Source organism: Podarcis liolepis (genome assembly GCF_965112155.1).
Source record: "Podarcis liolepis genome assembly, chromosome: 8".
Taxonomy (NCBI): Eukaryota; Metazoa; Chordata; class Lepidosauria; order Squamata; family Lacertidae; genus Podarcis; species Podarcis liolepis.
Window position 1 is genome coordinate 78,663,715 of NC_139560.1, and position 22,275 is coordinate 78,685,989.

General features: G+C 42.6%; 1 protein-coding gene across 1 annotated transcript in view; it reads left to right on the forward strand.

Moving 5' to 3' along the window:
• Positions 1-21,792, forward strand: part of ELP2 (elongator acetyltransferase complex subunit 2) — a 41,072-nt gene extending 19,280 nt beyond the window's left edge. The window contains 12 exon segments of the mRNA XM_083519186.1: positions 883-1,032; positions 1,672-1,860; positions 2,312-2,381; positions 4,441-4,539; positions 4,666-4,723; positions 12,140-12,212; positions 13,188-13,380; positions 14,545-14,666; positions 17,207-17,349; positions 18,338-18,451; positions 21,500-21,643; positions 21,645-21,792. Coding sequence (XP_083375312.1) covers positions 883-1,032; positions 1,672-1,860; positions 2,312-2,381; positions 4,441-4,539; positions 4,666-4,723; positions 12,140-12,212; positions 13,188-13,380; positions 14,545-14,666; positions 17,207-17,349; positions 18,338-18,451; positions 21,500-21,643; positions 21,645-21,684 — 1,395 coding nt within the window. The 3' untranslated portion in view covers positions 21,685-21,792.
• Positions 21,793-22,275: the final 483 nt, after the last annotated feature.

Genomic DNA, 22,275 nt, shown 5'->3' on the forward strand with positions numbered 1-22,275 from the left:
GACTGGACTGAACCGGAGACCTTCTGCTTGCGAAATGCACATGCCATTTCCAGGCTAGCTCTTAGTAGGTATGAGGGGGGGCGGGTAAAATGCTATTGAAAGAGAGGATCATCTTGCCTTCAATATACGTGGCCTTTTTAAATGTATAAAAACTCGGCCAAAGATGCCCTTCATTGTAACCAGCGAGGCATGCATATGTCCATGACTTCATTTTATGTGGCTTGAATCCCATCAAAGTGTCTTGGTTCCTGTTTGTTTCCTCCTTATTTTTCCTGGCTTTTAAAAGCCCCCCTCCCCCCCCCCTATGTAGCATCAGAACAATTGGAAGGGGCAATATTTTATTGGAGAAAAATAAATTGATGAGGTGTGTGTTATTATTCCCCACCCCCTGCCACTGTTTTTACAGCTCAGACTTCTGCTGTGTGTTTGTGAATAGCATGCTAAAGTTCAAAAGGAATGCCCTTTTCTTGCTTTCTCAGAACAGTAGCTATATTGGTCTATTGTAAATATAACAATACTTTGTATACTCATTTTAGAGTCACCCCATGTAACCTAGTGGGGTTTGCTTTTGAGTAGACCTAACATTGGGTATTCTAATTTGAGATGGTCATTGTGAAAATTGAGGCAGGGCAGTTTTTCTTCTGGATTAGTTAGGCTGTGTCCATTATTGGTCTCCAAGGAAATGTGGTTCCCAACCTTGTAATAATTTACTCTCATCCTTCATCGGACTATCAGCTGCCGTTAGCAGATCTGCTGACACCCCCCGCCCCTGAGTGCTAATGCTTTTCTTTTTAGCTGGGTGCTTCATTTATAGTGAGATCTCTATATTTAACAGATAGCTCGTTCACATTTTATATAATATTAGTGGTCTTGGTTTAATAGAGAGAATGGGCTCCAGAAGTGGTTATTTCAGGGCATTTCGATGCCGTACAAGATGTGATGTGGGATCCAGAAGGAGAATTCATCATCTCTGTTGGTTCTGACCAAACTACAAGAATCTTTGCTCCGTGGAAAAGGGAGAACAAAACAGAGGTATTTATTTATTTAATATTTTCTACAAGCTTGCAAAATCATCTGTAAGTCAATAGGTCACAAAATGTGAAACTGGAACAATGGCTGGTCTCTAATTTCTCAAAAACCATTTACGCTGTACACTGATCTTTAGTTTGCTACTATGATATTACAATATTGCGGATGTCTAAAAATGTCCAGTTCTTGCACTAAAAGGAGCAATTCAAAAATTATATCTTGCTTTTTGCAGACTTCCTGCTAATTGTGTCATTGTTTATGCAGCATTCCCTTGCTCTGTTCTGTTTCCTTTAGAGGAATAAAATATATTAAAGAGAAATTTAGAACCACTAAGTGGAGGGAGTTAGACTTAACTTGGGGATACCTGTTCAACTTTCGGCAGAGATGCTTCCCTGCAGCCTTGATAAAAATTACAGCAATCTTTTCTCCATTGCTTATAAATGCGAAGAGATCCCTAGCATTTCCAGTGAGGACTAAGTCAAGGGCAAGGATGCTTTTTCTGGGGAATGGGCTGAATGTCCATTTTCAGCAAAATTGACTACTTAGAATGGACTGAGGCTAAATGTTCTCAATTCTTCAGTGCTTCTTTCCTATAGCTGACAATACCGGCACATACTTACATGTCAGTGGTCCCTTTACTAGGCATCATGGCATGAAATAGCAAGACCCCAGGTCCATGGATATGACATGCAGTGTTTAGCGATGACCGGCCGATTTCAGTTTGTGTCTGGAGCAGATGAGAAGGTGCTTCGAGTATTTACTGCACCCAGGAATTTTATGGAAAACTTCAGCAGCATTTCTGGTATATCTCTGGAGGAACTAAATAGTGGAGTAAGTGTGTATTTACTTTCTTTTAAAGTGTGTGAGCTTCCTAACTCTCTTACTGGAAATCCATTAATCGGAGATCTTCACTATGTGAATTTTTTACAGCTGAACTACGGTTCCTCCTTTGAGAAATCCAGACTAAAAGACACGAGGCCTGGAACTACAGTAGTTTTCTCACAGGGGAGCCAAAATTGTGTTGGTACTTTCACCTTACCTATAAAGTTGAAGCATGTAGTTTTAAGTTTTAACAGTTTTGGATTGGTATTTTCCTAGTAATTGGAATAGGGCATTATGTATTACCAAGCTTGAGTTTTTACGTCATGAAAGGTCAGGCTGAAAGTACACTAAAGAAGGACCATCAAGAAATTTCAAAGCTTATATGAGTAACTCCCCCACCCACCCAAGGAAAGCAAATACGCAGCTAACTTCTACATAACTTTTTCTTTTTTCTCTTTAGCAAATGATTGATCTTCCAGAAGGAGCTACTGTGCCAGCCTTGGGGCTGTCCAATAAGGCTGTCTTTCAAGGTAAGAGTTGTGTGTTGTTTGTGTGATTTGCAAATCATTCTCTAGCTACACCTGTGTGTGTGTATATACACACATATATACATATATACTCGTATGTGACTAATGTTTGTGTATGTGTTGTTTTTAATAAGATTTGTGTTGTTTAGATTGATGAGAGGGGAGGCACTAGGTGGCTGGTCCTTATTTAGCCTTGGTTTGAATTCTGGGAAGTTGCTAAGTCTAGCCTAGCCATTTGGAGGAATTTGGAAACATTTCCTTTCTGGGATCAGATAGTAGCTGGTGGGAAAGTGTTTTAAGACATTGGAGACTAGTTTCTGCCACTCAGAGGACAAGATAATATTGGGCTAGATGGACAAATATTCTGACAGGGTGTAAGGTAGCTTAAAAAAAACAGGAATTGGCTGGCTCTTGTCTCTAAAGAGATATTATGATTGAAGCTATTTTGTCAACAAAATGACACTGGAAGAGCAGTCCTAACCTTCATCCAGGCAGCAGTGGTCCAGGACAGAGTGGTGTAGCCACTGTTGCTTCTGCAAGCCCACCACTCATGCCAGCGGGGGTAGAAGCTGGGGTGTGTATGGGGTGAGCAGACAGAACACTGCTCCACTCTATGTTAGCCTGGAGTCAAGTGACGGTAGTTGGGCTGGCTCTGGATCCTAGGCTGGTTAGGCTCCCCTCTGCCTGCTCCTGGAATGCCCTGCTTGGGGGGCTTTCAATGGGCTACCTCTGGCGGAAGTCCTCCTGGCTGTATGTTTGGTAAGATGAACGGGGAGGTGTGCCAGAGGTGTGACACGGCTGTCATTTTGTGACAAAGACTGGCGGAGCTGTTTTGGGCTGGGCAGAGGGAGCCCTCTGCTTCATCTTGTACAACGCCCCCCCCCCCAGCATGCTAGATAGGGTTTTTATATTGCAGTTCTTATCCCAGTATATCGCTTCTTTCTGTTAGGACATTTGTCAGTTACCCAGTACAGTGGTACCTCGGGTTAAGTACTTAATTCGTTCCGGAGGTCCATTCTTAACCTGAAACTGTTCTTAACCTGAAGCACCACTTTAGCTAATGGGGCCTCCTGCTGCTGCCATGCCACTGGAGCACGATTTCTGTTCTCATCCTGAAGCAAAGTTCTTAACCCGAGGTACTATTTCTGGGTTAGCGGAGTCTGTAACCTGAAGCGTATGTAACCTGAAGCGTATGTAACCCGAAGTACCACTGTACTGTGATAAAGCCTATGCATAGTCTGCTGTGTCATACCAGAATTCATGAGCTGTTGTCCCTAAGTCCTTTCAAGAATTCATTTTCTGCAGTTAAATTACTGCCGTTATTTCAGTGCATAGCCCACCCTGCTGTTGGTGTCAAGATGGCAGGAGATGTGCCTGGAAGTCTTGGGTGCTGTATGTTCCTGTGTTGTTCAGATCTGGTAACATACGTTTCCCTGAAAACTTAATCGGATTCCACTGGTTAAAGTCTCCGAATGCCACGCTTCATGGCTCACACCCATACTTGATGGCTGGGTAAACTTATTCAATGGAGTGTATATTTTAAGCTTTCCCTTTTTTCGAACAAATCTTCTTGATTAATAAATTTAGTGCAATTGTTATGAAATTGCAAACTTCATTTCCTACAGAAGTCGGTCGAGGGAGCTCAAATTGGCAGGGGTATCTAACAAAAGCAAAACCAAAAATTTGATGGCATCTGGAGACTAAATTCTGTAGGTGATGGCCTACTTTGCCAAATGCTGAGTTGCAGCTGGGAAAAGTATAAGGCAGAAAAGTCTGTAGAAAGCTGACCAAGAAGATGAGTTATGGGGTGAGCTCAGGAGAACGCCATACCAGTTTCTTTCAGCTTTCTCTAGGTCCTGCCAGGAGTTGTGTCATGAGGGCCAAATAGTTTACCTTCCATTGTAAAATTTGCTAAAATTTCTAACATAATTGGATTATGGACCAAATATTCTTTTAGATAATTTAAGATGAAAACAGAATTGTTCTTTTCTGTTCAGTATTTTGTTAACCATTCTTTGATTGGCATGCTACTTTCGGACTCTAAAATATGCCTCTTTTACAGCTGAAGATACTGCAGCCCAGACAACTGAAGAAGAAGAAAAACTTAGTAACGCTTCCAGTCAGTATCATGAAAATTACTTTCAGCCATGTAGTCTTACAGGTATGCAACATGTTAAAATGCTGTGTTTGGGAATTTTGTTATGTAAATTAAGGGAGCAGATGAAAGGGAAGGGGGGCAGTATGAGGAAAAAAACCTCTTGGTTCTAAACCAATTAATATCTTCCAGAACCTCCCACGGAAGATCATCTCTTGCAGAACACGCTATGGCCTGAAACACAAAAGTTGTAAGTCGCTTTGTTTATCAGATGAGAAATAAACGGAAAAAATATGGGGAAAGGTTTTAACTCATTTGTTTAAAGTCAACTTCCCACGAGTTGTCCTCATTTCCTCATTAAACTTGGAGTTGTTCTGGGCTAAATGTGGGCCAAATGAATGAATGGCATTTATTAAAAACCACATTTGCATCCTATTCTTTATTGAGGTAGTTCAGAATAGCATGCAAAATCATCTTTTATCTTGTTCCCACAACAGCCTTGAATGGGTGGGGATTGAACCTGGGTCTCTAGCCAGGTTTGAAGATACTTAGTAAGAACGTTTAGCATCTAATGTATATGTTATGTATGTATTTGATTTTATGTCCTATCCCATCCAAAAGGCTTGAGGCAAGTTACAGTATGCGAATTACTCTGCCCTATCAATTAGCTGCTTGACAGTCAATTTGAATTTAAAAAAGGCCGGATGATGCTTCTGGAAGACCTACTGGCCTAGGCTTTGGCAAGTTTTAGTTGAATTCTTCGCAACCTTTTCAAAACCCCATAAGCAGCTGTTGTTATTTAGTAGTAGTAGTAGTAAAGGTAAGGTAAAGGGACCCCTGACCATTAGGTCCAGTCGTGGCCGACTCTGTGGTTGCTGCGCTCATCTCGCTTTACTAGCCGAGGGAGCCAGCGTACAGCTTCCGGGTCTTGTGGCTAGCATGACTAAGCCGCTTTTGGCGAACCAGAGTAGCACACAGAAATGCCGTTTACCTTCCCACCGGAGTGGTACCTATTTATCTACTTGCACTTTGACGTACTTTCGAACTGCTAGGTTGGCAGGAGCAGGGACCGAGTAACGGGAGCTCGCCCCATCGCGGGGATTCGAACCGCTGACCTTCTGACTGGCAATCCTAGGCTCTGTGGTTTAACCCACAGGGCCACCCACAACCCTAGTAGTAGTAGTGGTGGTGATTTTTTAAAAAATGTTTCTGTTATTAATATAATCTGGGCAATGGGAACAGAGACTGAGAGAGAGTGGCTTCCCGAAGGGTGTAGGTTCCTAACTACTAAGAGTTAGTGGCTGAGATAAGACTTGAACCTGTGACCTTCTGGCTTACTAATGTCATTTTTAGCTGCTATACTATATCACTTGGTAAACATGGAGCAGTTGCTTTATTGATCCTGAGTATAGCTCCCTCCTGAAACTGAGAAACAAACAATAGACGAATGAGTGGCTGCTCTCCTGAAACAAGCGCTTTTAGGAGCTAGAGGGTAAACCAGAGGCAGCTCTGTGTTCAGTGAAGGAGTTGCTGAGTTGCATCAAATATGTGTGCATTTGAGCAGAGGTCAGGAGATAGATTTTTGCCTTTAGATTCAGCGAGGTCTGCTGTCCTGGAACAATTCCCAGGGAGGCTGTTTTCCCCTCTGTTTTCTTTGCTCGCTGCAGTTGCCTTAAAGGCGCTTTAAATTGTGGCAGCTCTCTTTGCAAAGTGTGCCAGTTTTTCACAGTCTCTCATTCTTGGCAGGCTGGAGGTGGCAGAGGTACCATGATTCCAAACAATTTGGCTTTCTGCTGAATCTGAGCAGGGAAGCCTGGAAATATTCTCAGGGCCGGGGGGAATTCCTTGCATGGTTTGCCAAGACCATTTGCCAGAGTCCTGTCCACAGGCCTGCACGCCTTGTGACCCACCAAGCAGAATGCAGCCTGTAGGCCATGTATTGCCAGCTGCCAGATGTAGTTTTTGTAGCCACAAGTGAACAGCAAAAACAAAGCAATTAGAAATCTGCAGTATGACCAGCTTTACACGGATGGGTTTTAGAGTTTCATAAAACTCTCCCTCTGGCTCAGTGTTAAGGGCAGGGGCAGGGGGAAGAAGCTTGTTGCATGTTTTTGGTGGAGGGAAGGTAGTAGCTCAGTCTGCTTCTTAGAACGGTGTGACGAGGTGTCAGTCATTCAGTCAACCATATGGCCTTCAGTGGCCAAGCCAAAAACCCAGTTATGTTGGAGGATGTTCTCTAGACAGGATGACATTCTCCCTCTGAACATGAAGTGCCGCGTCTTGAAAGCTTTGCCTCTTCTGGGGAGGAGAATTCATCCCACCCTCCAAATCTTCCCTGCCTTATGATGGGTTAAAGGTAAAGGGACACCTGACCATTAGGTCCAGTCGCAGACGACTCTGGGGTTGCAGCGCTTATCTCTCTTTACTGGCCGAGGGAGCCGACGTTTGTCCGCAGACAGTTTTTCCGGGTCATGTGGCCAGCATCTGGTGAAACCAGAGCAGTGCACAGAAATGCTACTTCTTTTCCGTTTGTAATGAGAGAGAGTTATTTATTTTTGGTTGTGGGTGTAGATGGGATGTGTCGCTCTGCTCAAGATCCTGAGGACGTCATCCTATCTAGAGACTGTCCTCGCAACACAATCAGTAAATAGAAATTCACAGTAAGAACCAATTTCCTTTCTCTCTCTAAGCCTAACTAGGGTGGTTGTTACTGCACCTCACCCTTGCCTGCAAATTCTTTTGTTGAAGGTCAGTATAATAGGTAACCAATAACCAAGTAACCGAAAACACTTAGTAAATAAATAACTTTTAAAGGCACATAAGTGCTGCCATTGTATTTGGAGGAAAGGGAGCAGCAGGATTTTATTTTTATTTTTTAAAGGGAAGGACTTTTAAATCTGTAGTAATCTTAGTAGGTTTTCGAAGTGAACTCTCATAAACTCAGGAGAGAGACTCTTTGCTAGCTGGCTAAAGGTGCTCCGAGAGGGCAATTGTTACATTCGGCTGCAAGCTCATTATTGAGAGAATGGCAAGAGGAACAGGTAGCAGCAGCGCACATTGAATAAGCTTGGTGAATCCCCAGTGAAGTCGTTTGCTCATCATAGGTTTTTCTTAAAGGAAAGAGAATTATTTCTCTAACCAAGGCTGTACTTTAGCAAAGAGCACACCAAACAGATGTTTTGCTGGATGCAGATGCAGATACCATCCGTGTGTGTGTGTGTGTGTGTGTGTGTGTGTGTGTATCTAGTCCGTTTATAAGACTGCCCCATTTAAGAGCAGTGATCCCAGTGTGAGTTACACTTAAAAACAACCATAAAATCAGTTAAATACAATATAACAAATATCTGGAGTCTTATTTCATCTAATGTTTGATTCATGTAACTTTGCATCTGATTAGAGATATGAAACATCTTCAGTACTGAGAAAATTGCTGATTATGTCTCACGATCCATTTGCTGATGTTTAAATAGAAAAATGTTACTATAATAATTATGAGTGTGGAGGCAGCCTGATCCACAGAATAATGCATTGAACTTTAGACCCAATTTTTTAAATTCTGGCTTGTTTCTGGACTTGCTGCTTTGTCTTGGACAATTCTTATATACAGTGGTGCCTCGCAAGACGAAATTAATTCGTTCCGCAAGTTTTGCCGTCTAGCGAATTTTTCGTCTTGCGAAGCACGGTTTTAACGGTTTAACAAAGTCGCAAGACGTTTTCGTCTTGCGAAGCAAGCCCATAGGGAAATTCGTCTTGCGAGGCAAATCGAAAACGGAAAAACCTTTCGTCTAGCGAGTTTTTTGTCTTGTGAGGCATTCGTCTTGCGAGGTACCACTGTACCTGATCATCAAACTTGACTCGTGTTTGTGGAGGGATGTGTGTGTGTACGCTCTTCTCCTCTCCATCACACAAATAACATAATTTATATATAATTTAAATAAGTTACATTAATTTAGAAAAAATATATAACAAAAAATGGTAGGGAACGTCTGGCCCATGAGGCTGTTCCCCGCAAACCTTCACACCTGAGCGCATATGGGATGGCAGGTGTAGCTCAGGTATGGCTGTAGCTATTAAGTGAGCTCCCAATTGTTGTTGTTGTTGTTTTTGGCAAGTGGAGTTCCCTGTAAGAAAAGAAAATGCCCTGTTTGCAGGAAATGGTTTGTATCCAAATGTTTCCTACAAATGAACTTCAGAGGGGACTCCCTGGAACCACTCATTAGCTGATAGGTGCTGGAAGTGCCTTCAAGGTCGATGTAACTTCCGATTAGCTGATTGGAGGTTACAACAAGTCCCTTTGGCAATCACCTATTTTTGCTGTTTTTGTTATTTAATTATTGAATTTATATACCACCCTATACCCAAGGGTCTCAGGGCGGTTCACAGAATAAAATCAATAAATAAAACCGCAAAATACCTAATAAAAATAAAAACAACCCAACCCCCCCATCAATTTTTTAAAAAGGACATAGGATGTAAATTGGATCAACCAAAGGCCTGGTTAAAAAGGAACGTTTTTGCCTGGCACCTAAAGGTGTATATTGAAGGCACCAGGCGAACTTCCCTGGTGAGAGCATTCCACAGACAGGGAGCCACTGCAGAGAAGGCCCATTCTCATGATGCCACCCTCTGAACCTCTCGAGGAGACACATGAAGGAGGGCCTCAGAAGATGATCTCAGGGTCTGGGTAGGTTCATATGGAAAGAAGCGGTCCTTGAGGTATTGTGGCCCTTTTATGAAGTTGGGTGAATGTCAGGTAGCGGTCCCTCCCACCTGTCAAAGTTGGCCCATGGCATGGGGAAATGAAAGGATCAGGCCTACCGAGCTGGAACTGGTTCTCCACATCTGGTGTGAAGTTAAAATGCTAGTCTCTGCTAACCATTATTAAGAATTCATGCCATAGTTTGAGCTCTGAGAGGTACAACAACAAACTGTGATCCAAGATCTGCTTGCCTGCTTTTGTTTCCCATCTGCTCTTTTTATAAGTTCAAAACTATCGCCATAGTATAGCAGATCTTTGAGGTGGATCAATTGCCCAAACTGTGGCTTGTGAGGTCCTACGAAACAGCAAGCAGCTGTTTCCAAATGTTACGTTTTACAAACCAGCTTCAAACTGTGGTTTATTGGCCATAAACAAACCACAGTTTGGGTACAGACATTAAAGCAAGTTTTGATTTAGCTAAACTCTGCTTGGCTTTGCGTTATATCAGAACCCAGTCTAGGTTCAAATGTTCAAAGGCATGCAAAAAGGATCACTGGCCCAATGAAGAGTATGATTTAGGCCGTGGCATTTCCTATTAATAAGATGAAGTTCCTCAAACCTGCCAGGGAAGACTTTTTCCAAGACTGAGTTCTACAGCATCTCTCCCCCCCTTTTTGTAGAAAGCAATGTATTTTGACAGGAGATAAAGAAAATATTGTCGGTTCCCAATTGTATTTGTGCAGTATTAATCTTGAAAGAAGCAATGTGAAATAATAGAAAATGTAGGTTTAATGTTGCCATAGCAGCAAGAAAAACAGGAACCGGCTTGCTAAAAATAGACCAATTGGCAGTTGCATTTCTGTGTGAAATACTGTCACCTCGGCTTTAGATTTCAGAATAAATTTTTAACTTTGATAAATATTTAAGGAGATAATTGTGCATAGGAGTCTACTGAAGTGTTCCATTGCAAAGATTACATTTTATAGTTCAATAATAGTACGGTTGAACTTTAAAATAATTACAGGAGTAATTAGGCAACATACTAAAGCTTGCAGTGTCTAGCTTCATGCAAAATGTGTTTGCTTTTTTAGCTCACATTTGTTGGGCTGGTCTTCCTGCAGGGTGAATAAAGGTGATAACTCAAGGCATTGCAGACCATTCTGCTGTGGGTTCTTCATAGACCCCATGTGGTTGCTGAGGCCTCTTCAAGTGACCTGCCACTAATAGCTGATTTATAAAGAAATGATTAGGGAATAATAATAATAATTTATTATTTATACCCTGCCCATCTGGCTGGGTTTCCCCAGCCACTCTGGGCGGCTTCCAACCAAATATTAAAAACACAAAGCAGCATTAAACATTAAAAACTTCCCTAAACAGGGCTGCCTTCAGGTGTCTTTTAAAAGTCAAATAGTTGCTTATTGCCTTGACATCTGCTGGGAGGGCGTTCCACAGGGCAGGCACCACTACTGAGAAGGCCCTCTACTGTTCTGTGATGCTAAGTCAAGTCTGCCAGTTCTCCGCTTGGTGCCTACCTGCCCCTCGCCCCTCCGTCTTCCCCAGCCCACCATTTTCTGACCCATATGGCTTCTTAGTTGAACATCACATTTGTGCTCCTTCCAAGGCCAAATAAGAGATCAATTGGCAACAGCAGCTCCTGCATAGGAGCTCCAGGAACCTGCTTTCTGCCAAGTCAGGTTGTTGGTCAGTGTTGGTGCTGACCTTTAAAGCCCTAAACGGCCTCGGTCCAGTATACCTGAAGGAGCGTCTCCACCTCCATCGTTCTGCCCGGACACTGAGGTCCAGCGCCGAGGGCCTTTTGGCGGTTCCCTCACTGCGAGAAGCCAAGTTACAGGGAACCAGGCAGAGGGCCTTCTCGGTAGTGGCACCCGTCCTGTGGAACACCCTCCCACCAGATGTCAAAGAGAAAAATAACTACCAGACTTTTAGAAGACATCTGAAGGCAGCCCTGTTTAGGGAAGCTTTTAATGTTTAATAGGTTATTATATTTTAGTGTTTTGTTGGAAGCCGCCCAGAGTGGCTGGGGGGACCCAGCCAGGTAGGCGGGGTATAAATAATAATAATAATAATAATAATAATAATAATAATAATAATAATAATTGGTCCATCGAATTCAGTATTGTCTACACTGCTTGGCAGCAGCTCTCCAGGGTGTCAGGAAGGGAGTCTGTCACAGGAGAGCTTGCTGCCGATTGAACCCGTGGTCGTCAGCATGCAAAGCACTCCACCCTTGCTTCCTAATCATCCGGACATCCTTACATGTAGAAAAGGAAGACGACCCTCTCGCAAGGGCTTTTCCTTCCAGCTGGATGATGAAGGCACTACTTGGCTATGCAACCGCACAGGAAGGAGAGAGGAAGAACGGAGAGGCTGCAAGGTGTGTGTGTTCCCAGAATATGTTTTGGGACACTCTGAATCAAACACCCACGCTTTTAGGAGGGCCTTCGCTTTGAGATCGCATTGAATCTTATCTAGCTCAATGTTGGTTTGGGTGCAAGACAGCAGAGCTTTGATACCTCCATACCAGTAATAGCCAAGTTATATGGAAATGAATAGGAACTGGAGTGTGTGTCGTCTTCTTTTCTTTGGCGATCGCTTGTAGCCAAGTAAGATTGTCTTCCATAAACATGGTTTTAACAATGAGTCCATAAGTGACTGTGGAGGCCAATTCTGGATCCACACGTCCTTCCACAGTGGGACATTGGCTTCCGGGCGGGAGCTGATCACGGTGTGGATTTGCCAAGCGTGCCTTCCTCTTAGCACGTTTCTCCCTTGCGTCCTGAGTTTGAGTGTCTTCAAAGCCCATGACACCTTTGGTAAAGGCTGTTCTCCAACTGGAGCGTTCGCAGGCCAGTGGGGTGTGTGTATACTGCAACAAACTGTGGCCCACCAGACATTTTTTGCTATCTTTGCCTTTTTACTACCTTGGAGTCTTTGTCATTTTAGGTATGGACACGGCTATGAAGTTTTTTGTGTTGCCTGCAACAATGCGAAAACTGTGATTGCCTCGGCATGTAAGGTAAGAAAAAGTAAAAAGTGGCTCTGAAATTTCAATCACAGTGATCTGGGGGGCCTGAGTCACGTGAAAGAATCCGACGGATCAGACCAGAGTCCCAGCAGCTAGAGAGTTTCACAAACCTGTGGCAGCAACTGGTGTTCAGGAAAGCTGCTTTGGGAGAGTGATCTCATTGCGTGGAACTGTTCCTCTTTTTTTAAAAAAATGAAGATAGTATCTTAACTACATCAGATGCATACTTTTAAAATTAATGTGTGGAGAGACTCCACAGATGCAAATTAGTGGATGATTCCTCATATAGGCTGTTTGTTGTACATGGGTCATGTTGATTAATCAGCAAAATCAAAATAGGTTTTTCGAAGGACGGGGCAAACCTGGCCATTTTATTGTAGAATGGTGTCCTGGGCCGACATATGCAGAACATGAGCTTCTGGAAGCCAAGAACTGTAAGAAATACAATCAGTTCTTGCATTGTAATAGTAGTGGAGTCAGCCACTTGTGGCGGTGGTCAATGTTTCTGGCATTTCCGTAATGCAAGCAAAAAGAGAGAATCTAGTGAAGTAAAGATTCCTGCCGAAGGACAGTTTGCAAAGTAAATATTTATTCATCCAAAAAAGATGGGTTAAGATTCATTATTTCCTCCAGCGCTTTTTGCTACTACATCATGCTGGCTTTATTTAGGAATCTTTTTGGCCACCCTTCCTTGGCAGGCAGTCCCAGGGTGCGACATGATAAGACCATTGAAAAACATTAAAGCAATTTAAACGGTAATACAAAAGAAGAGTGGATAAATAACACCAACTGGAGCAACAATAAAACCACTGCAATAATGACATCAAGCATCCTAAACACAATCTTACCCGGCAAATGTCTCTGTAAATTGTTTATCTGCCCTTATGGTTGTTTTTTTCAAAGCTGCTTTTGTTCATTCTCAGTATTTATTCTCTCTCCTCCACCCCCCACCCCCCCATTTCGCAGGCTTCTAAAAAAGAACATGCAGCCATTATTTTGTGGAGCACCACAACGTGGAAGCAGATACAGAGCTTACCTTTCCACAACCTGACAGTGACACAGATTTCCTTCTCCCCCAACGATAAATTCTTGTTAGCAGTTTCAAGAGACAGGCAGTGGTCACTTTGGAAGTGTAATGACATCAGTTCAATGCAACCAGGTAAGCTAGCTAACAGTTGGTGTCACTGGCTGAAAACTAACGTTGCAGCTTTTTAAGGTGTGTTACGAATGAACACACAGATATCCATTTTGCGACTCTCTTTTAGTTTCTTCTTAAACTTCATCTCCTTTTGCAAACTTATTCTTCATATTTTGATTTACAAATCTGGCCTTCATCATACAGTTTCCAGGGGAGAGAACGTTTGGGCAGCAGAAACTTTCAGGCTGCTGATTCATGGCAATCTATTAACCAAATGAGGGTGGTGGAAGCTGTCTTGTTTGCTTCTTCCTGTTTCTTGTGGAAAAGGAACTTTTGGACAAACATACAGTATGTCTGTTTATGCCCTACTCTGATGAAATGGCAAAATAGTTTCCCTGCTCCTGACCATTATGGACTGAGCAGTGCTCAGGAAGCTGAGCAGTTGTAAAAGCTATAGCAACCTGTCTTCTTTTTTTAGTAGCAACTCTCTTGATAAAATGTTGTCGGACATTTCTCCTGTAAATACATGGTCCAGTAACATTTGACTGCTGAATGGTATCTTTGTATTCCATATGCAAAGGGATGGCATTCCAGGAGAGTTAACACTGGCTGTTAAAGAAAGCTTGTAAATGTGCTGGAAGAAGAGGATGTTATGTATTCTGTTCTATTGAACCATCCAAATATGAGTATTGCTGTTCCTGACAATCTTGTGGGATTTGGAAACGATTGCCAATTGTTTAACTGGTTTGTAGATTGTGTGTGTTTGGTGAAGTCAAATCTTCCCTAAAAAAGGCTATTTGAATGCAGTAGATCAGTTTTTCAGCTGGTGGATGTTGGCAGACACCCCCCACCCCCAAACTCACTAGCCATTGTAGCTGCCCAAGCAGCTTGTCTTGGGAAGGTCTTGTCTCCTTGACTGAGCAATCTTAGTAGATGATCTTTCAGTGCAAACTGAGTTGCCCCAGAAGCTTCTGCAGTTATGCAGAGGGCTGCCTTTAGTGTTCAGAACACCAGGAAGTAGGAATGGGGTATGTGTCTGGATGCAGTTTGTGAGCCATCAGTTGGCCATCTGTACTCTAGATTACCGTTCCCTCCTTTTAAACTTTTACCCCACCATTTTCTAGGGCAACATCTGCCTGCAGGAATAAATTACAACATTTTTCTGTTTCATATTTGTCATTCCAGACCCAGCTTTCAGCCTTTTTGCTTACACAAATCAAAGCACGGCTGTGCACACTCGCATCATTTGGTCCTGCGACTGGACCCCCGATAGCAAGTATTTCATTACTGGAAGCAGAGACAGAAAGGTAAGTAAATAATCAGTTGCTCCTTACCCAGCTTCACAGAGTTAATTCACACAAATCAGTATTTATTTATTAAAAGCATTTATACCCCTCCCTCTTCCATAAAAAGGGTGTCCAAGGCAGTGTTCCATCCATGTAATCGTTTAAAAAGTCAGAAACGTTTAAAGAAAATCAATACTTCACTCCTATTTGGGGCAAGAACCAAAGGAGCATGTTCTTGTATGTTTATGCGGAATGTGTCATTAAAATTAATATGCTTTAAAAATCCATCCTTCAGTAAATTTGTTTGGCACTGAACTTGACTACCTATTTTTTATATATAGGCACAATCTTTTACTGAAAGTCCTAATTCAATGCAGATGGAAGATGCTGAGTGTATTAGAAAGCAGAGGAGGAATTTTGCACAAAATATTATTTACCCAGCTGCTGTTAATTCTAACATGCTCATTGTTAGTGAGTATAGGACTGAAGCAAGATCTTGCATGTTAGCTTAGAAATAGTTTTATGCAGTGGGAAATCTCTTATAGCAATATTCTGTGTACTATGATGAGGCAAGAACCTGCTTAAGGCATTTATTTTGAAAAAGATGAAGCCTGAATTCAGGCAGTGTGTACTTCAATCAATCAATCAATCAATCAATCAATCAATAAAATGTATTCCTAGGCTTTCCAAATTATGTGCTAAGTAATTAGAAATTTATGCTATCTGTGGATTCTGCAAATTGAAAAATTGGCATAAATTACCTTATTTCAAATAATTTATTATAAGAACAGGTGCAGTAGTGGTTAGAGTGTTGGACTGAGCCTAGGAAGAAATCTGCACTGAATCTCACTTGTTCACCTTGTGCCAGTCATTCTCTCTTGACCTAACCCACATCACAGGGTTGTTGTGGGAATAAAATGGGGGGAGAGAGAAAGAGAGATGAAATTCTCTGGAAGCTGAATTCTGTTCTCCATAGCACATATTGTGGGTTTTCTATGCTCCTACAGAAGTGTAGCCATGCATAGAGTCTTGCCGAGATCCTAAGAAATTGGTAATCATTTTAGTTTCATATCTGAGCATATGGTGGTCATCTGTGAAAATTTAGTACAGTGCCATCAGTATATATAAAGCTTTCACAGTATAAGTGACAGAAAATCACTGTTCCTTGTTATAAGGAGCTTATAGTCTAAGGTTTGTCATTGGAGAGAGAGCAGAGGAAGATCAGGGATGAAAGATGCAAGGATAACAGAAGATAAATGTGAGCAACTGTAGTTACACACACTCTGATTTCATGGTAGTTGGGAATGAAAAGTGAGCGGTGGTTGTCTATAATCAAATTTTTAAAGTGCAAAAAGTATTTGTTTTATGGTAACGACTCTGTTTCTTATGCCTCTTCACGTATTGTCAGGTTCTGTTTTGCAGTCCTGGCTTAGAGTGGCTTTTGCCTTGCTGCTAACAAAGTGAACAAGAGCTTTAGATCTTGCCTTATTTATGTACCAGTGGCTATAATAAGCTATTTTGTAAATTCCCACCTTCACATGGGAAAAAAAAAACCTTCCATCGCCTTCGTTGTTATCCTTTCTTAAGCCCCCATACAGGTTCTTTTCTCTTTTTTTGCAATATCCTTTATTTGCTGGTGGCGAGCAGCCCGGCAAAGAAGGTTTTCCAGATAATCCTTATCAGTTAATCCATGCTTCTAAATGTTTTTTGTACAGCAGTAGAACTTACTATGTGTTTTGTATACTGTTTGCTAACCAGCAGTGGCTTTCCCAGAGCCTAAGCCTCTGCTGTAAAACTAATTTCCATAAAGTACATCAACACTTGCCTTGGATTATTATTTTTAATCACCCCTGTAAACATTTCAGAATTGCTGTGAGCAAAGTTGGGAGTGCCGCCTTCTTTCTCCTAACTTCAGATTCCCCCAGAAGCTCCCACATGCTTCACTTTTCAGTATGGCAAAAAAAGTCAACATATGATTATTGTTTACTGGACTGCTGCAGCTTTAAGACAGTGATCAGTTTTACATTTGACCAGCACAAGCTTTGAACACTTCTGAAACTGCAGTAGCCAATCTCTGAAGTCATTGGACAATTCCAAGGATGGGCTTAGGCCTAGCAGGAAGAAGAGTGAAATCACTTCTCCTGCACAGAGTCGTGTTCTCTGTGTAAAAACACACACACACACACACACACACAGAGAGAGAGAGAGAGAGAGAGAGAGAGAGAGATTTGCCTTTATGATTAGTTTTAATATTTGTATGGGTTTATATCCTTCTGTTTCCCATGAACTCAGGGTGGCTAACAGTTTTTCAATAGCATATATAGGTCTTTTTCTTTGGAGGGCTCGCAACAAACCTGGACCCCAAACAAGAGAAGAGGTGGGGAGAAAAACAGGACTTTCATGTACTAAATTCATCCCCAAACATTTTCCATGCATGGAGAACAGTTAGTTTCTCGCAGCATTGGGAAGAAGCACTACAGGGGTGGAAACTCCCACCTGATCCAAGTGTGTAGTCCTCACTGTCTCATTGGCTGATACTCTGCTACTTGCACTTGAAATAGGTTGTTATTTGGGGCGAATGTTGTTCAGCAGAGGAGAATAAAGAAAACGACCCTGGTGAGATCCAGCCTTGTTCGCCAGTCCTGGATGTTGGGGACTCTGTCACGGCCCTTAGTGCTAGTTATCTGCTTGCTCCTGATGGGAGGTATGTTGCCCTTGAGTCCTTGAAGAAGAAGCCATGTGCTCAGAAGCCGAACGTTCGTGGCAGTTGATTCCCTGAAACAGAGCCACTACTAGTGGCTTTTGTGGCCTGTGTTTAATTCGCCTTGTCGTATTTCTAACTCTTATTCAGACAGTCACTGGTTCTACCTGCCTCTACCCCTTCTAGGTGTTGCTCTACATAGGATGTACGTTGTAATATCCACAGGCTCGATTAACAAGTCTTAAAATGGGGGAAGGCTTAAAAATTGCTTGTATATGGCACTGTGGGTTAAACCACAGAGCCTTAGGACTTGCTGATCAGAAGGTCGGCGGTTCGAATCCCCACGATGGGGCGAGCTCCCGTTGCTTGGTCCCTGCTCCTGCCAACCTAGCAGTTCAAAAGCACGTCAAAGTGCAAGTAGATCAATAGGTACCGCTCCGGCGGGAAGGTAAACGGCGTTTCCGTGTGCTGCTCTGGTTTGCCAGAAGCGGCTTAATCATGCTGGCCACATGACCCGGAAGCTGTACGCCGGCTCCTTCGGCCAATAAAGCGAGATGAGTGCCGCAACCCCAGAGTCGGCCACGACTAGACCTAATGGTCCTTTACCTTTATGTGCAGTTTAGATGTGATGTCCAATATGTGGTGCTTGAGCTGGGATTATCAGCTTTCAGAGAGTTGGAAGGGATCCTGAGGGTCGTCTAGCCCAACCGCCTGCAATTCAGGAATCACAACTAAAGCTTCCCTGACAGATGGCCATCCAAGCTGTGCTTAAAAACCTCTGAGGAAGGAGAGTCCACAGTCTGCTGAGGGAGACCATTCCGTTGTGGAACCACTCTTCCTGCCAGAAAGTTCTTCCTGATGTTTAGTCAGAATCTCCTTTCTTGTAACTTGAAGCCAGTGGTTTGGGCCTTACGCTCTGGAGCAGGAGAAAACAAGCTTGCTGATTGGGTAATGAGCTTTAATTACTGACAGAACTGTCCTTTTTCTATAGCTATATCGTTGCAATAGGCACAGAAAGTGGGAAGATTCACTTGTATAAGTGGAAACCAAGCGACAAGAGGCTGCCACTTTCGGACTGGACCAAATGTGCTGAAACAGACAACAGGTAGCCCTATCCCAAACCTCTTGTGTCTCAAAGCAAGTATACAGAAAGCCACTATTTCACAGATGCCTTAGCATTTGGCTGTGTGAGGGTTCTTGCACTGGTTCTGTGAGGCCCCTTTGGCACCTGTTATAATGATGCCTTAAGGGACCTGCATTTGTAGAAACCCTTATTTATAGAGCTGATGCAGCATAGCTGCTTGAAATGTGAGCTGGGAATTCTCTGCTTCAGATTTGCCCCCAGCCAGTAGCTGAATTTTAATTGTGGTGAGCCATGATATCGTAGCAGCAAGATGTGCACTGGAGGGGATGCAGGAGCAAGGTGAAAATGTAGTGGATGCTTGTGTCTTTGTATGGTTGCTATAGTCCTTTCTCTGCTTCTTTTTCAAGAACTGCTTAATTTCAGAAAGTGTTGCACAAGAGCTCTTCCAGACCCTGTTGCTCTTGGGAGTGCCATTAAACGAGTCAAACCATTTCTGTTGTTCTTAAACTTGTTCTGATTTGATTCTGGTTCAGCCCAGTAAAGGTTTGTTAGCAGCTTCAGATGAATGTCATATGATACCAAATTCCCTGTGTGAAAGGCTAAAGGTCCCTGCGATATTTTTATCATTATTATCAATATATCCTGCCTTTCACTGCAGTTCCCAGGCAGTCATCCCTCAAGTCCTGTGGCCAGAACCAGATCTGCTTAGATTCAGGCCATACCCTGGCCATACACTATCACAATGGCCTTGGTCACTGTGTTACATACGCAATTCCTGGTCCATGCTTTTTGACTCATAGCTGATCCTAGAGATCAGCTTCCCCTGTACATCCTTGCACTCGGTTCATTTTCCTATAGTGAGAGGGAAGACAGTACAGCACAGGTGGAATTCTTCTGTGTAGTGCATGAAAAAAATATCCTTCCCTCCTTCTTTCACTGCACTGTTCTCATCATGGTCGGTTGCAGAATTATAGCAGCAAATGTCCTCTGTTCTGCCTATTTCGTTTCTCAGCCCTGGAAGGGGGCAGTGTGTTAGCAATACTTGGCCTTTATATAGCACTTTCAGAGCACTGCACATTACATTATCTGGTTGTAATCCTTTCAGTAACCTTGTAAAATGGGTCATCATTCTGACGATATTACAGATTTGAGTGGTAGGAGGCAAGTAGCTGTGAACCAAGGACTCCCTGGTTTGTAGCCCCGGTCTCTTACTGTAGCTCTTATATTAGAAGCTTTAGCCCATATATAGAATTCAGTTGCCATTCTTGTTGTGCATGTATCCCCATTTCACCCCTTTAAAAAAATTATACCCATATTTGGAACTAGCAACCTGAATTTCAATTCAGATACAACTAAGCCTTAGGTAAAAGATGGAACCAAAACTCAGTTTAGCTCTGGAATCAGTTACTACAATTGTTTGCAGCTATATGCATAGTGGGTTAAGCCTTTCCAAATCAGGTGCAAATAACTTGATGTGCTTGCATGTGCAAGCTGAACTTTAAAGACCTCAATGGGACATGTAGAAATGCATATAGGGTGAATTTTTAAAAGCTGAAATCTGATGGGAGGGAGGAATATATAGTTGGAGTCAGTTTTATTTATATAGTACATGATCTGCCACATTTGTGCTCAAAGCAATTTGCAGACAATAATTTTTTAAAATAAAATAATGCAATACTTAATAAGAATTATAGTATCACTACTGCATGAACAATGAATAGAGGAGGCACATCCATGCTGATTTCAAGTTCTGTGCCTTTTGGGATCTGGCTTGTTAAAGCCCCATGAGACCATGAATGTTTGAATCTCTCACTATGCCATTAACTTTTCCATTTATCTAGATTGGCCCAAAGGGCTTACTAGTGTACCAGCAGCATCTGTTCGCCCTTCAGATGGTTTGCCCGGCTCCACATAACATCTCTCACACAGTCCGGAGCCCTCTGGGACATCTATTGCCAGCACAGTAGCTAGATAAGACTTTACACAGTTCTGTTGGCATACCTTGACTTCTGTATGTCTTGTTTGTTTCACCAAACAGTCTTTACATTTATTAAGAGTTCAGTGTTGCAAATTGTCAGCAGTAGCTACTTAATTCTTGAACAAGTTTACCTGCTCTGGTGCCAACAGGAGGAGATTGAATTGGAGCTAATATTTGCTTTTATTTGAGTTGTTTACTCTGAGGAAGAACATGTCTATAGTTCAAAAAGCATTGGGAAATGTGAATATTAGTTGGGCAATTAACATTTTCCACACGTGCTTCTGATTGCAGTTGTTTGCGCACCTGGATTTTGCCTTTTGATACGGCGGCTAATCATAGTTCAGTGGTTAGGATTGCCCCTACAAACTTATGGGTCAATTACATCATCCCGTCCTGATTTTTGTTAATAATAATTTGCTGAGATAACCATATTGGTAGACTATTGGTTAGCGTCTTGCCCAGAACTCATAATATGAACCCATAGTTTGTTTATAAACTTTGGTTTGGAAATAAGGAATTAACGACAGGTTGCCAATGCAGATGTCATGGTAAACTATGATTAGTGAAAACTAGAAGTGAAAATTAATGGGGGGGGGAATCCACACCCTAAAAGTGTAAGAAGGTAATTTGTGAAACGAGGCTGGAGGGAGTGAACACATGGGCTTGCGAAGGCACCCCTATCAACCCATGGTTTGGCATCTTTTCCCTTGAGCTCTTGTACTCTCTGACACTTGCTTCTCTTTAAACTTTCTAAGTGATGTGTTTTGGAACTTTCTGTTAAGAAGCTTGCATGGCTAAGGGCAACGTTTGACCTGAAATTACAGCGGAAATAGGTGTATTTCTGTTTGAATTATTTATGGGATGAAGCAGAGAAATGCCACTTGAACTCAGAATAGCTCCAGCATCTTTAATATCTACAGGCAGTGACAAGTTTAGCCCCCCCCCCCCAGCTGGCAGCGCTGAAAAGGAGTGCACTAATTAGCTAAATGCTGACGTTTGGAATTGACAAAGTCCAGCTGAGTTTGACATTTTGTGGTTGCGAGAGATGAATTGGGTTTCCTTCCCCCCTAATAGCTTCTGTCTTTTTGCAGCCAAAGCCACACTCTTGTTGTCAAGCAGCTGTGTTGGAGAAAGTGCGTGGGCCGCGCTGGGCAAGGCACAGCGGAGGGCAGCAGGTGGCTGCAGCTGGCGAGCTGCGGGGCCGACTATTCTGTCAAGATATTCAGCATTAACAGAGACAGTCTTTAAGCAATTTACTTTCGACCACACTTCATGAAATATGTGAATAGTACCTGTTTTCTGAACTTTTTTTTTTAAAGCACTTCTTTTTCTGGAAACTATGTGTCTACCTGGAGCTTAATTATTAAAGCGGTTTGTATAAAAACATGTGTTTACTATTGGCCTTCCCTCACGAAAAGGTTATTTCCCACGAGTACATTGCTGTCCTTCGCTAGTGTTTTCCTTGAGATAACCATCTCCCTAGAACAGAAGTGGCTGGGGCAGAACGGACTCACTTCTTTACCTTCTCGGAAATTACATCCCTGTTTAAAATTGCCTATTCCCCACCCCCACATTGTATTCAACATCATTTTCATTTGTGGTTCTAGCCTGGGCCTCAACAAAGTTTTGTCTCTAAATGTGCCTGAGCCTCAACCAATGCAGGGTTTCTGTTTGTAAATCATTTTGGTCGGGATGGAAAATGTCAGGCTCAGGGACTGCATTTTGCCCTCTGCACCTCACTATTTGACTCTTAGTACTCTCCCATGGCCCTTCCCAGCCACATTCCCTGCTTGTCCCGCTCTGCACTTTCCTTGGTTGTTTTTGCCTAGCTGGAATGTGTCTCTGAACTCTGATAATGCCTCTTGTT